This window comes from Rutidosis leptorrhynchoides, chromosome 2 (genome assembly GCF_046630445.1).
Source record: "Rutidosis leptorrhynchoides isolate AG116_Rl617_1_P2 chromosome 2, CSIRO_AGI_Rlap_v1, whole genome shotgun sequence".
Lineage (NCBI taxonomy): Eukaryota > Viridiplantae > Streptophyta > Magnoliopsida > Asterales > Asteraceae > Rutidosis > Rutidosis leptorrhynchoides.
Window position 1 is genome coordinate 473,395,221 of NC_092334.1, and position 13,800 is coordinate 473,409,020.

The following is a 13,800-nucleotide window of genomic DNA, read 5'->3' on the forward strand; positions in this document are numbered from 1 at the left end:
ATGGATTTGCTACCTAAACTACAAATTTTATTCAGAGTATTTATCTTTGTAATTGTTATTGTTGTTTGTTGAAGAAAGAAAGGAAAATAAATAAGTGGTGTGTGGTCTTGCCTAAAGATATGAGGGAGTTTTATATAGTTATTTTAATGTACTGAAAAGTTGAAAATAAACACAAGACACTGTAATATGATATGATATGGTAATCAAACGTGTTACAATAAAATAATATAATAATTAAAATATCAATCATCTTAATTGAAAAGTTATGAGGAAACAGTGAGCAGCCGTTTAATTTGGATGGTTATACCGACAGTTTTTCACAAACTGCAATATCGTACTCCGTTGATAAATCAGTGGCGGATAAAAGTTCCCAGAAAATTCTAAAATTTTAAATTAAATAACTTTATTTATTTCAGTCTTTTAGGGTGTAAAATTGGTCATTAATTACATACAATTATTTAAATAAAAATTAAATTAATTATGAGTTCCCAACCCCAAGTAAAAATACTAAATGTTAAAATTAGACAAATAGATTCTAATTATATATTTTTTTTTTTACAAAGCTATAATTCGTATAACTTATTTTCAAATCATATCTCATAATATTCATTAAATATATGTGTACCTATTTATAAATAATGGTTCGTGAATCGTCAGGCATGGTCAAAGGGTAATTGATTATCCGAATATAGATTTCAAACTTTCTAAACTTAATATCACAGATTTTTGCTTATCGTGTCGGAAACATGTAAAGACTAAGGTTTAAATTTGGTCGGAAATTTCCGGGTCGTTACATCTATCCCGCTCGAAAACCATTTTGAAAGTGACACGCTCATGACCTCGTCGTAGTATTTTATGTAAAATACTACTAATAATAATAAGATTAATAATAATATTAATCTTAATAATAATAATATAAATAATAATAATAATAATAATAATAATAATAATAATAATAATAATAATAATAATAATAATAATAATAATAATAATAATAATAATAATAATAATAATAATAATAATAATAATAATAATATATAATATAGAGAGAGATCGGGATAGATGAAGAATATATATGTTTAAAACAAACTGATTTCGAACGAATTTATAGTACCAGGCCTCCATTCTGTTCCCATGCGATCGCATGGTTTATGTGGGCAAATGCCATGCGATCGCATGGCACCCATCTCCAGCTCACACTCTTTTGTATTTTTGTTTGTCGACATATTTATTAATAATATATATAATTTAAATTAATTAATTATATATTATATTAAATTCTCGTGCCTAGTTAACCTGTAATTTTTGTTCCGATAAGTCGTACGTCGTCACTCGACTTATGTCCCGGTTCCGGTTTTTCGAATGTCCTTTCGTACACTTAGAAAACTTGCATTTTACGTTTCGTGACACATACCTTTGTCAAAATATAGCCTTAAATTATCCATAAACTACACCACTCAAAGTATATCTTAAACTTTCGAATATTTTGGTCATTTACTTCTATAAATCATCGTCTCGTAGTATATACATATACATATATACATTTTCATTTTAAAATAGTGTTTTAATGTAGCAAAGTTACTGTAGCAAAGTTTTTTTTTACTGTAGCAAAGTTTGATTTTCAAAAACATTGTAGCTTTTCGGGTACTGTAGTAATTCGAAAATACTGTAGCAAATTAGTGTTTTACTAGTTCATCTTAAACGTTTTAGTTAACTTATCTAAATATCAATCGAATCAATAATCGAATATTACTATCGTTTACTAAATAACTTGAAATTATATATTCAAATAGAAATATAAACCAATAAGTTTAATGTACGGTATCATGCAATTAAAACTTTGTTACGTTTTCAAGTTATAGTATATATATGTATCTATTTACATATAATGGTTCGCGAATCGTTGCGAACAACCGAAGGGTACTTGAATAGTTCAAAAATTTTGAGATTCGGTTTTACAGACTTTGCTTATCGTGTCGGAAACGTTAAATCATTTAAAGATAAAGTTTAAATTTGGTCAAAAATTTCCGGGTTGTCACACGGGCAAATTTGGTGACCTGAAAGTATATAGATTTGGAAAAACCGACCTCACTAGGATCGGGATTTTGATTTTGGTTTGGCCTTGTTATGAGATGATTATTAGAGGAAAAAAAATAGAAATGTGTAAGTTTTGTGTAAAAATAATTTGATTAATTATATTATATTTATAGGGATAAATTATGCTATTTTATTTTTGTGTAAAAATGGAGTTGTTGGAGTCTCGCGTGCAACGGATACATTGCCTTCACCATTAAAAAACAAACATGCATAAAGTCACGCTCGATTCTTACCTGTGATGCGGCCATCACACAGGCCAATTTTTGGTACCATCACGCCGCATACCGGCAGTATGGTGGCATGATGGTGGTTTTTCTCAGATGGTCACGATGCGTTAAAATCCGCAGTAGATTTACACTAATGCCACCAACCAAATAATTCCATCGACCGCTGACCATCGTAGTCTTACAGAAAAGTATTATTCCACAAAATTTTAAATAATCTTCAATTTATTTTGCGCGTCGTGGACTATTGGACTAATAATGGAGGTATTTTACAAATATAGGGTCCCCCAATCATTATATAACATAAGCACCTCCACACATAATTTCTGGTATCGATCCTACAGCTCTTAACAAAAATGAAGTTACTGCAAGCCTATTTTTTACTTATCTTACTTCAATTAACAACATCACATGCAGTACTTCCACACTATGCCCTGCCCGGATGTAATGATACATGCGGGAACGTGAGGATTCCGTATCCTTTTGGTATCGGAGAACACTGTTCCGTCAACAGTTGGTTCGTGGTTGAGTGCAACTCGTCGACACCATATTTATCCGCACTTAACCACAAGCTCGAAATCTTAGGTGTTGACTTGGAAAATGGAACAGTCACTGTTAATACGCCAACAGTGACAACAACCTTGGGTTGCCCAAACCATGTTTATCAGGATGTAAATAGCACTGATCTTGATGAGGACAGCCCTTTTTGGTTTTCTAGTAATACAAATAAACTAGTTCTTGAGGGGTGTGGTAACGTTGTCATTTTGGACCAAGGTAATGTGATCAGCGGGTGTTCATCGAGTTGTGCCAATGAAAGTACTAATAGTATTGATGAAAAAAACAATTGCTTCGGCTTTACTTGTTGCCAAACAACAGTTGCTTATAGCCTCAAGTCGTACGGTGTGAAGCTAATCGGTGGAGATAAACCTTGTATGTCTGCCTTCTTTGTGGATGAGAATTCATATGGTGGTGAAGGAAGTTTTGGTAGTATTTCTGACAACTTTGTTCCGGTATCACTTTATTGGACTCTGTCTGACGTTGAGTATGAGAATTCTCGGTGTTGTTACGATTATCATGACAGGACGATTGTTGTTGGGAGTAATGGTACTGAAGTGTATTATCATATGTGTTACCAACCTCAGGGTTATGAAGGAAACCCATATTTAATCGATGGATGCGATGGTGAGTAATAATACTATCTCAATATCTATTACGTAATAATACTATCAAAATCTTGTGTACGTGTATTTTTTTTAACATAGAATTTTCTTTTATAAACGATGTTTGTGCTTTTAGTTGGCGAACAGTGTGCAAGGTGCAGGCAAAACGGAGGTTATTGTGACTATTCGTATCCAAATCAAGTCCTCAACTGTACTCATTATCCACCTTATGATGTTAATCCTGCACACAAGTTAAAATTGGGCGTTATTCTAGGTACGTAAATTTTAGCGTAAATTAGCTAGTAATTACTGGACTCATCGATCTTTCACTTTTGGAGAAATTTGACTCGTTAAAGTCAACCCCAAACTCACCATTAATCACTTACAAGTTACAACTATAATCTCCTAAGTCCTATCTATCAAGTCTTTCAGACTTCTAAATAAATCAACTAATTTGTCAATTATATCTTTTTATAAAATTATTAGTTTATAAACTCAACCCTTTAAATAAAATTAAATTGAAGTTAGCACTTCATTTTGCTAATCGTTTTCTTACATGAACAATTATAAATTACATTTCTCATCATCTATTTATAAAATCCACAACTTAACAGTTTCTTTTAAGTTAGTTTTTTCCATTAGCATCCTATATGAAATGTTAGGAAGAGGGGATCGCCTGGACGTTGGGAGATATAAATTTGAGAGAAAAACAACTCTATTACTCACAAGAACAAGAATAACCAACGGATCTTCGGTCCAGCGGTACCGCGGTTACACTTGTGTACTCGCAGGGCTAGAGGTCTCGGGTTCGAACCTCGTCACCCGCTCTAGGAATTGAAATATATTCCTTGAAGGTGGCCCAAAGGGAAGGTTTTACCGACCCACTCCGGGACTAAGGTCCGGCCCGCCTGCCCCTCGGGATGGTTTAAGGGTCGGATCCTCAGAGTGTGGTTCGGGTTTCCTGCCCGAAAGCGCGTGTGTGTGTGCAAATGATGACTAGGCTTCGGTCCGGACTGATGCAAGCTTGCCTTTCAAAAAAAAAAAAAAAAAAAAAATTACTCACAAGAATAGATTTACAGAGTATTACAAAACTCTTACAAAAAAAAACTCTCAAACTCACACACACTCTCTAGGTTGTGATTACACTTCTCTGAATGATTTGGGATGATTTACAACTGAGGTTTGCACCTCTATTTATAGTAAAATTTCTATGGCGGTGGAATGGTGTGAACGGAGATGGTGGGCGGCCGTCATCGTGTTCATCTTTGCTTCTTCTACATGGTGTTCAAAGAAGGCTACTTTGAACATCTAGAAGGTGAGCTTCTAGATTGTAGGCTGGAAACTTTCAATTCTCCCCCTCCAGCCGAATCCACGAACATTCCAGTTATGTCTCTGCATAATTCCAACTTCTCTCGAGTCACCACCTTTGTTAACATATCCGCAGGATTCTCCTTTGTATGGATCTTCACTAGTCTCAACAGTTGTCGATCAATTACCTCGCGTATCCAATGATAGCGAATATCAATATGTTTTGTACGAGAATGGTACATGGAGTTCTTGCTCAAATCTATAGCACTTTGACTGTCACAATATACCTTGTACTCCTTTTGCTTGAATCCAAATTCTTGAAGATAACGCTTTAACCACAACATTTCTTTTCCAGCTTCTGCGGCAGCAATATACTCTGCTTCAGTTGTGGATAATGCAACACACCTTTGTAGTCTTGACTGCCATGAAACAGCTCCCCCTGCAAAAGTGTAAATGAATCCTGAAGTAGATTTCCTACTATCAGGATCTCCGGCCATATCCGCATCTGTATAGCCTTCCAAGATTGGATCAGCTCCCCCGTAACAAAGACATAGATTCTTTGTACCTTTAAGATATCTGAGAATCCATTTTACCGCCTCCCAATGTTCTTTCCCGGGGTTCGAGAGAAAACGACTCACCGTTCCCACTGCATGAGCAATATCGGGCCTTGTACACACCATCGCATACATCAAACTTCCAACTGCTGAGGAATATGGTACTGACGACATCTCCTCGATCTCTTCCTTGGATGAGGGACAAGAACTCTTGCTTAACTTGAAATGGTTAGCTAATGGAATGCTAACAGGTTTGGCATTGTTCATATTGAAACGTAAAAGCACTCGTTCAATATACTTCTCCTGAGATAGCCATAACCTTTTATTCTTCCTGTCTCGGGTTATCTGCATTCCCAAAATCTGTTGAGCCTGTCCTAAGTCTTTCATGTCAAATTCCTTCTTCAGCTGGTTGATCTTCGTTGCATCTTTCCCTACGATCAAAATATCGTCTACATAAAGTAGAAGAGCAACGAAATCTCCTTCAGAAAACTTCTGAATGTAGACACACTCATCTGCTGCAGTTTTCTTGTACCCTTGACTCACCATACACGAGTCAAACTTCTTGTACCACTGCCTAGGTGCCTGCTTTAAACCGTACAAACTTTTCTTCAGCTTGCATACGAGATTATCTCCTGAAACCTCAAAACCTTCTGGCTGCTCCATGTAAATTTCTTCATGTAAATCTCCATGAAGAAAAGCTGTCTTTACATCCATCTGTTCAAGCTCCAAGTTCATACTTGCGACCAATCCAAGTATGACTCTAATTGAAGTCATCTTGACTACTGGTGAAAATATCTCGTCAAAATCAATCCCTTTCTTCTGTTGGAATCCTTTGACTACAAGTCGTGCTTTGTATTTCACCACTTTTCCACTACCATCCTTTTTCAGCTTGAACACCCATTTATTTTTCAGTGCCTTCTTCCCGCGTGGAAGTTCTACAATCTCATAAGTTTGATTTTTCTGCAGAGAATCCATCTCATCCTGCATTGCGAGCAACCATTTTTCTTTATCCTTATGAGTTACTGCTTCATGAAAACTCTCTGGTTCTCCATCTTCAGTAAGTAGAAGGTACTCGGATTCTGAATATCTACTCGATGGAATCCGACCTTGTTCAGATCTACGAACTTCTGGAACATTCTGAGGAGATCCACCATCATCTTGACCTTGTGATGGTGCTGGAACGTCTGGCAGATGGGGTTGTGGCTCCCCCTGCTCAGCACCATCATTTTCCTCATTATCTTCTACTTCTGGCATTTCTTCTTGCACTGAAAATTCATTTCTCATGAATGATTCCGTTGTTGCCTCTGGCACCTGAGCAGCAACATTTGACTTCTGAGATATTGTGGGTTTTTCAATATCTTCTATTGTCTGGCTTTCATGGAACACCACGTCCCTACTTCTGATCACCTTTTTCTCCTTTGGATCCCATAATCTGTATCCAAATTCTTCATCTCCATAGCCTATGAATATGCATGGAGTGGTCCTTGCATCCAGCTTCTGCCTGAGCTCCTTGGATACATGTGCGTACGCCAAACATCCAAATACTCTTAAGTGAGAGTATGATGGATCCTTTCCAGACCAAAGTTTCTCCGGAACTTCAAAATTCAGTGGTACTGATGGAGATCGGTTGATCAAATAACAAGCGGCTCTAACTGCTTCTCCCCAGAATGGCTTTGGCAGCTTAGCCATACTGAGCATGCTCCGAACACGTTCCATGATTGTTCGGTTCATTCTTTCTGCTATACCATTATGTTGAGGGGTACGTGGGACCGTCTTCTCATGTCGGATGCCATATGATCTGCAATAGGTATCGAACTTTCTGGAAGAGTATTCACCGCCGTTGTCGGATCGAAGACACTTTAACTTCTTTCCTGTCTCACGTTCTACCATGAAATGGAACTGTTTGAAGTAATCGAACACCTGGTCCTTCGTCCGTAAGAAATATACCCACACCTTTCGAGAAGTATCATCGATAAACGTCAGAAAGTATCGATTGCCGCCAATTGATTCAACCTCCAAGGGACCGCAAACATCAGAGTGTACCAGACTGAGTAACTCTGATTTTTTCGTTGAAGAGGAATTAAACGAGACTCTATGTTGCTTACCAAACAGACAATGATTGCAAGAATCTAGTGCAGCATCCTTGTCTACATTGATAAGCTTCTTCTTTATTAGGCTAGACAACCCTTTCTCACTCATGTGACCGAGTCTCTGGTGCTATAAATTTTGTGAAGCCTCCTTTTCTGCAACATTAATACTGTCTGTGCAGATCTTCACATGAGTCTTGTACAGTGTGCCACAAATGTGTCCTCGAGCGACTATCATAGCGCCTCTTGACAATTTCCATGTGCCTTTACTGAAATGACTATCATAGCCCTATTTGTCGAGATCTATCCCAGAAAGTAAATTCAGCCGAAGATCTGGCACATGGCGGACATCCTTCAGAGTGATTGTGCTCCCAGAACTTGTCTTTATCCTGACATCTCCAATTCCGACAATCTCAGCGGAACTGGAATTTCCCATCTTCACAACTCCAAAGTCACCAGCTTTGTATGTTGTGAAGTATTCCTTGTATGGAGTCACGTGGTAGGAAGCTGCAGTATCTACCACCCATTCTATTTCTTCTCGTGAGACGTGAAGGCATGTCTCATCATGGGTTGAACAATAAGCTACATCACCAGAGATAGTCACTAATGTTTCTCCACCCTTATTCTTCGGTTGTGAACTGCTTTGACCTTGTTCCTCTTTTAATCTATAGCAGTTCTTCTTCATATGTCCCTCTAATCCACAATGATGGCATTTTTATGTTGGTTTTCTGCCATCAGCTGACCTGCCCCTGCTCTTGCTTCTGCCTCTCCATTTATTTTTGCTACTCATTCGCTGTCTCCCCCGATTCTCTGTGACAAAGGCATGGGTCTGATCTGTGCCCATGTCTTTTCTCCTTGCCTCTTCACTGAATAGGGCATCCTTGACCATTGACATGGTAAGTTTGCCATTCGGGGCTGAGTTGCTGAGTGTTACTACCAGCGTTTCCCAACTATCGGGAAGGGAACTAAGTAGCAGTAGCGCCTGAACTTCATCGCCAAGCGGCATCTCTACAGACGATAACTGGTTGACCAAGCTCTGGAACTCACTGGTATGCTCGGCAACTGAAGTTCCACTTTTGAGCTTCATGTTGACTAAACGCCTCATCAGCAGGGCTTTATTCCGAGCAGTCTTGGCCTGGTACATGTCCTCCAACTTTTTCCAGAGGACATATGCGTCTGTCTCTTGTGCAACATGGTGGAAGACACTATGATCAATCCATTGACGGATCTGACCAATAGTTTTTCGGTTTGATTTCTTCCACTCTTTCTCTTTGGCAGAATCAGGGTTTATACCCTTCAATTCAATAGGATCGAACAAATCCTTACAGCTGAGGAGATCTTCCATCCGAGGTTTCCACAGCGTGTAGTTTGTTGCTGTGAGCATAATCATAGCTCCGGAAGATGATGTTGACTCTTCTGTGGACATTATCACCTTAAAAATAATTTTTCGACACAAACGGGGTTGAATTGTAGAAAACAGAGATCACCGTTACGTCCGGAACGGTTGAAAATGGTGGAATAGACACTTCGCGGCTTAAATTTCACTTACGGGGCAAAATTATAATTTTTATAAACTTCAGGGACCAAAAAAATGAAATTCTGAAAATTTCAGGGACCAAATTGTAAAATTTCAGAATTGCTACAGTACCACTACAGTACCGCTACAGTACTGCTACAGTGCCGCCAGCTGCTACAGTGAATTGCTACAGTGATCGTCTTCTTCGGCGAAAATTCCGGCACCGGTCGTCTTCTCCGGCGAGATTCCGGCGAGTTGACCAAACTTTGACCGCGTTTTCTGGGCTCATTATAACTCCGTTTAAGTCGCTATTTTTTGTGTTGGACTCGGTTTGACGAGACGAATCCAATGGTACACTCAAAATTGAATTTTGAGAAAACTTCAGAAGACCCAAAAACTCAACCAACGTCTCTAACCAAGCTCTTGATACCACTTGTTAGGAAGAGGGGATCGCCTGGACGTTGGGAGATATAAATTTGAGAGAAAAACAACTCTATTACTCACAAGAATAGATTTACAGAGTATTACAAAACTCTTACAAAAAAAAACTCTCAAACTCACACACACTCTCTAGGTTGTGATTACACTTCTCTGAATGATTTGGGATGATTTACAACTGAGGTTTGCACCTCTATTTATAGTAAAATTTCTATGGCGGTGGAATGGTGTGAACGGAGATGGTGGGCGGCCGTCATCGTGTTCATCTTTGCTTCTTCTACATGGTGTTCAAAGAAGGCTACTTTGAACATCTAGAAGGTGAGCTTCTAGATTGTAGGCTGGAAACTTTCATGAAACACTAATTAGTACTCTTATCATCCCTATCCTTCATATACATATAGTTGTTTTAGATGTTGTTTAGTTTTTGTAGCTATAGCTATATATTGCGCAGAAGGTGTCGAAGGTACTTTGGTAATACTTGGGTTTTGATTTTGATTCTTAAACAAAAAGTCAATGTTTTATAGCAAAATTATGCATGTCCTGAAAAATTGCCCGGAATATGTGTCTTAGAAGTAGTGGCGGAAGCAGAAAATTTTTTTCGGGGAGGGGGCGAAATTTTTTCAAAAGTGTAACAATTTTTTTTTAGCGAAATATGGAGGTTTTAGGGCAATATATAGAGGTTTTTGAGGCAAAATATGGAGATTTTTGGACAAAATTCGGAGGTTTTTGGGCAAAATATGACCAAAAACATGGAGGCTTTGGAGCAAAAAGAAAAATTCCACCAAGGGCAAAATCGAAAAATCTAAAATTTTTGCACTAAAAATTGCAAATCCACTGGGTGCGGCTGCCGCCCCTGCCCCTATATTATTTTTGCCGCTTAGAAGACGTATCGAAAGAAAATTGTGGGTAGGTGAAATAGCTGTAACTAGATTAAACATCTTAATTATTACTTGTAAGGATACTATCGGGAGTTTCACAACAATGGCTTATCTAAAATGTCTAGTCTAATTAATTCCATTCATATTTATATTGGTTGGCTTATCTAAAATGTCTAGTCTAATTAATTCCATTCATATTTATATTGGTTTTCATTCAGGTGTTAGCATAAGCTTGGGTGTACTTTGTCTTGTGATAATCGGGTATGTATCGTACAAACTGATAAAGAAGATAAAAGAAAGGAGACGGCGCAAAAGGTTTTTCAAACGAAATGGTGGTTTACTTCTAAAACAACAAGAAGAAGCTGACCCGTCTTTAGTTGACAAAACCATACTGTTTACATCACGTGAATTGGAGAAGGCGACTGACAACTTCAATGAGAACAGAATTCTCGGTCGAGGAGGACAAGGTACAGTGTACAAAGGAATGTTAGTAGATGGAAGGATTGTGGCGGTCAAGAAGTCAAAAGTAGTCGATGAAAGCCAATTAGAACAATTCATTAATGAAGTTGTCATTCTTTCGCAAGTAATTCATAGAAATATTGTCAGATTGTTAGGATGTTGCTTAGAGACGGACGTTCCTCTCCTAGTTTCCGAATTCATTTCAAATGGTACGTTATACGAACGTCTTCACAACGAAGATCAAGAATTCCCAATTTCTTTGAATATGAGATTACAAATTGCTACAGAGGTTGCAGGAGCACTCGCTTACCTGCACTCAGCAACTTCATTTCCAATATTTCATAGGGACATCAAAACCACTAATATACTTTTAGATGATAAGAATAGGGCCAAAATTTCTGACTTTGGAACTTCAAGATTTGTCTCGATTGATCAAACTCACTTGACTACCTTAGTCAAAGGTACGTTTGGGTACCTAGATCCCGAGTATTTCCAATCTAGTCAGTTCACTGAGAAGAGTGATGTTTATAGTTTTGGAGTTGTTTTGGTTGAACTCTTGACGGGAGAAAAACCAATTTCCTTAACTAGATTTGGTGAACACAGAAGTTTGGCTACGTACTTTATGTTGGCTATGGAAGAAGAGCGTGTTATGTCAATTTTTGATGCAACGGTGATTAAGGAGGGTACTAGGGATGAACTTCTGGCTATAGCTCACCTTGCATTGCGATGCTTGAATCTGAATGGAAGAAATAGGCCAACGATGAAGGAAGTAGCAACAGAGTTAGAAACCATACGAACAGCACACATTCCATCTATTGTTCAAACTAATGTTGTACCTTTAATGTACGAGGATGGGTTACCAACGCTGCCATATGGTGAATCAACGTCAACATTCTTGAGTTACGACGATAACATTAGTCAATGATGCAAACCATGAGTCGCCTTCCATTTCAATGATGCAAACCGTGAGTCGCCTTCCATTGTTTAATATCCGTATATATCTTCATATAGTTGCAATAATTTGATGTAGGACAAACCCTTCAAGGTACTGTATTTGATGGATAAATGCATTGACAAGCACTTTGTAATCATTTTGTTATAATATATGTGTATATGTTTATTATGAATTTTGTTTATATGTTAGCAAAATACTTCCTTATTTCTTATTGTAATGTAATACAGTAGTAATTAGTAACATGAACTAAATACTTTTCTAATTTTGTTTCTGGGTGTTTGAGGTATGGTTTCAAATTCAAGTTTCTGCTTATTGTGTTCGCCCATTTTTGTGGTTACATGTTTGGTGAGTTTGTGTTGCCTTTAGTCATGATGATACAAATCAAAGAAAGATTGTTAATGTACACAATACTAAAAAGCTCCTACTTCTGCTTTTGGGTCCTTGTACTTAGTGCTATCTCATTGCTGATCTTAATAGGGCAAGAATTTCGATATCATCGATTCCCAATTCGGAAACAAGCTGTCGAGGTGTTTTACCTTCCATGTCTGCTGCTAGTGAATTAGCTCCTCTACAACAAATATCATCACATAAAGAAAATCATGAGTTTTTTCTCTTTCAGGACCCAATCAAATTACTTAACTTTATACTCCCTATATCCCGGATTAATTGTCCAGTATTCTTTTTCGATTGTCTCAAATTTAATTGTCCATTTCCAAAAATAGAAAGTAAATTTAATGATGTTTAGAATGTTGTCCCTAATGAATTAATTAAATTAAAAAATTTAAAGGTCTTTCTAATTAATTAATTGAGGGTAAAACTGTAAAGTAAAAAAAATACATAAAAAGTACAGTGTGATAATGACATTTCTTAAACTGTGTGATTTTTGTATATGGACAATTGATCTGGGACGGAGTTATACAGCGATTGCAATGTTTGACTAATTTAAAGGTTACTTTTGGTTTCTGTTTTATCTCAAATGGGTCTAAAATAATCTAGCTAAAACAGGTCGGTTCAAACGTGTTAATGCAAAATCATATAAATAAAATGGTTTTGCAATCATTATCAACACATTAGTTATCTATAAAAAGATTTATAAAATGGTTTAATAAGTTTTTGCAGGTCAACCTAGTATAGTCATACTAGAAAAGAACTTGTATCGACCCAAACCCATTTCGACACCTCTAGCCTACATGTGTCAGTAAACAAAAGCATTACCTGCTAAGAAGTAACTTTGCAATTTCAGGTCTTCCTCTAATTAAACTATGATGCAACGATGTCTGACCCTTTGAATCAGATGAATTAATATTTGCACCATGCTGTAACAACAGTTCTACCATTGTACAGTCAGCAGTTTGGCATGCAACGTGAAGCAGGGAACAGCCATTAAGAGATTCGTTAGTTAACGGGTCATCAACTTCTCTTATTGAAGCTAAAGATCTCGGGGAGTCATCTATAGAATAATCTTTTAAGTAGTCAAACTCATGGTCAACATTACTCTGGTCTTCAAATTGCATAATTTGAGCTACAGATGATGATGAGGTATATGATGCATGACCATGAGCAGCATTCACATCTGCTGAACAAATCGTAATTAGAAGGTAAACTGCTCTTTTGTCGTTAGCACGAACATTTTCCCATAATTGTTGTTCGAGTAAAATAAGGTGACGTGGGTCCTTTACTTTATGAATAAAACGCCTTTCTGCATACTGCACCAAGATGAAACTTCACTATAAGGACTGGCTTGTTGGGTGAGATTTACTATTAGCAATTTAGCATGTAATAATAAAACTGACTTATTGCATATAAAAGTAACCAACTTTGAACTTTCCTCAAATTTATGTTCTTTATCATATACTCCCTCCATCCCAAAATACGTGTCCGCTTTACGATTTATATCTCTCCCAAAAATAATTGTCTAGTTACAAAAAATAGCTATTAAATATCGTTAAACTACCCAATTTCCCTCATTTATTACTTTAATCACTCCTATTATATTCAAACATACCTGACAGAATTCACATTTATCATACATATTTTAAATTCAACAAAAATTCTTACAAAACACCCTTTTTAGAACAGAAGGAGTAGTATTTTACTCACTTATAAAAGGTATAATAATAAAGT

At 37.1% G+C, this 13,800-nt stretch overlaps 2 protein-coding genes across 2 annotated transcripts in view; one reads left to right on the top strand and one right to left on the bottom strand.

The window, feature by feature from the left end:
- The first annotated feature begins 2,643 nt into the window (after positions 1-2,643).
- LOC139894516 (wall-associated receptor kinase-like 2) lies at positions 2,644-11,912 on the top strand. The gene is made up of 3 exons (XM_071877843.1): positions 2,644-3,503; positions 3,618-3,755; positions 10,481-11,912. Exons 1-3 carry the CDS (start codon positions 2,678-2,680, stop codon positions 11,644-11,646), a joined length of 2,130 nt encoding a protein of 709 aa, XP_071733944.1. The 5' UTR covers positions 2,644-2,677; the 3' UTR covers positions 11,647-11,912.
- An 85-nt stretch (positions 11,913-11,997) lies between these two features.
- Positions 11,998-13,800, bottom strand: part of LOC139894515 (ADP-ribosylation factor GTPase-activating protein AGD1-like) — a 29,225-nt gene continuing 27,422 nt past the window's right edge. Inside the window, exons 15-16 of the mRNA XM_071877842.1 lie at positions 12,892-13,382; positions 11,998-12,244 (exon numbers count right to left, since the gene is read on the bottom strand). Coding sequence (XP_071733943.1) covers positions 12,130-12,244; positions 12,892-13,382 — 606 coding nt within the window. The 3' untranslated portion in view covers positions 11,998-12,129. The remainder of the gene's footprint in view (positions 12,245-12,891; positions 13,383-13,800) is intronic.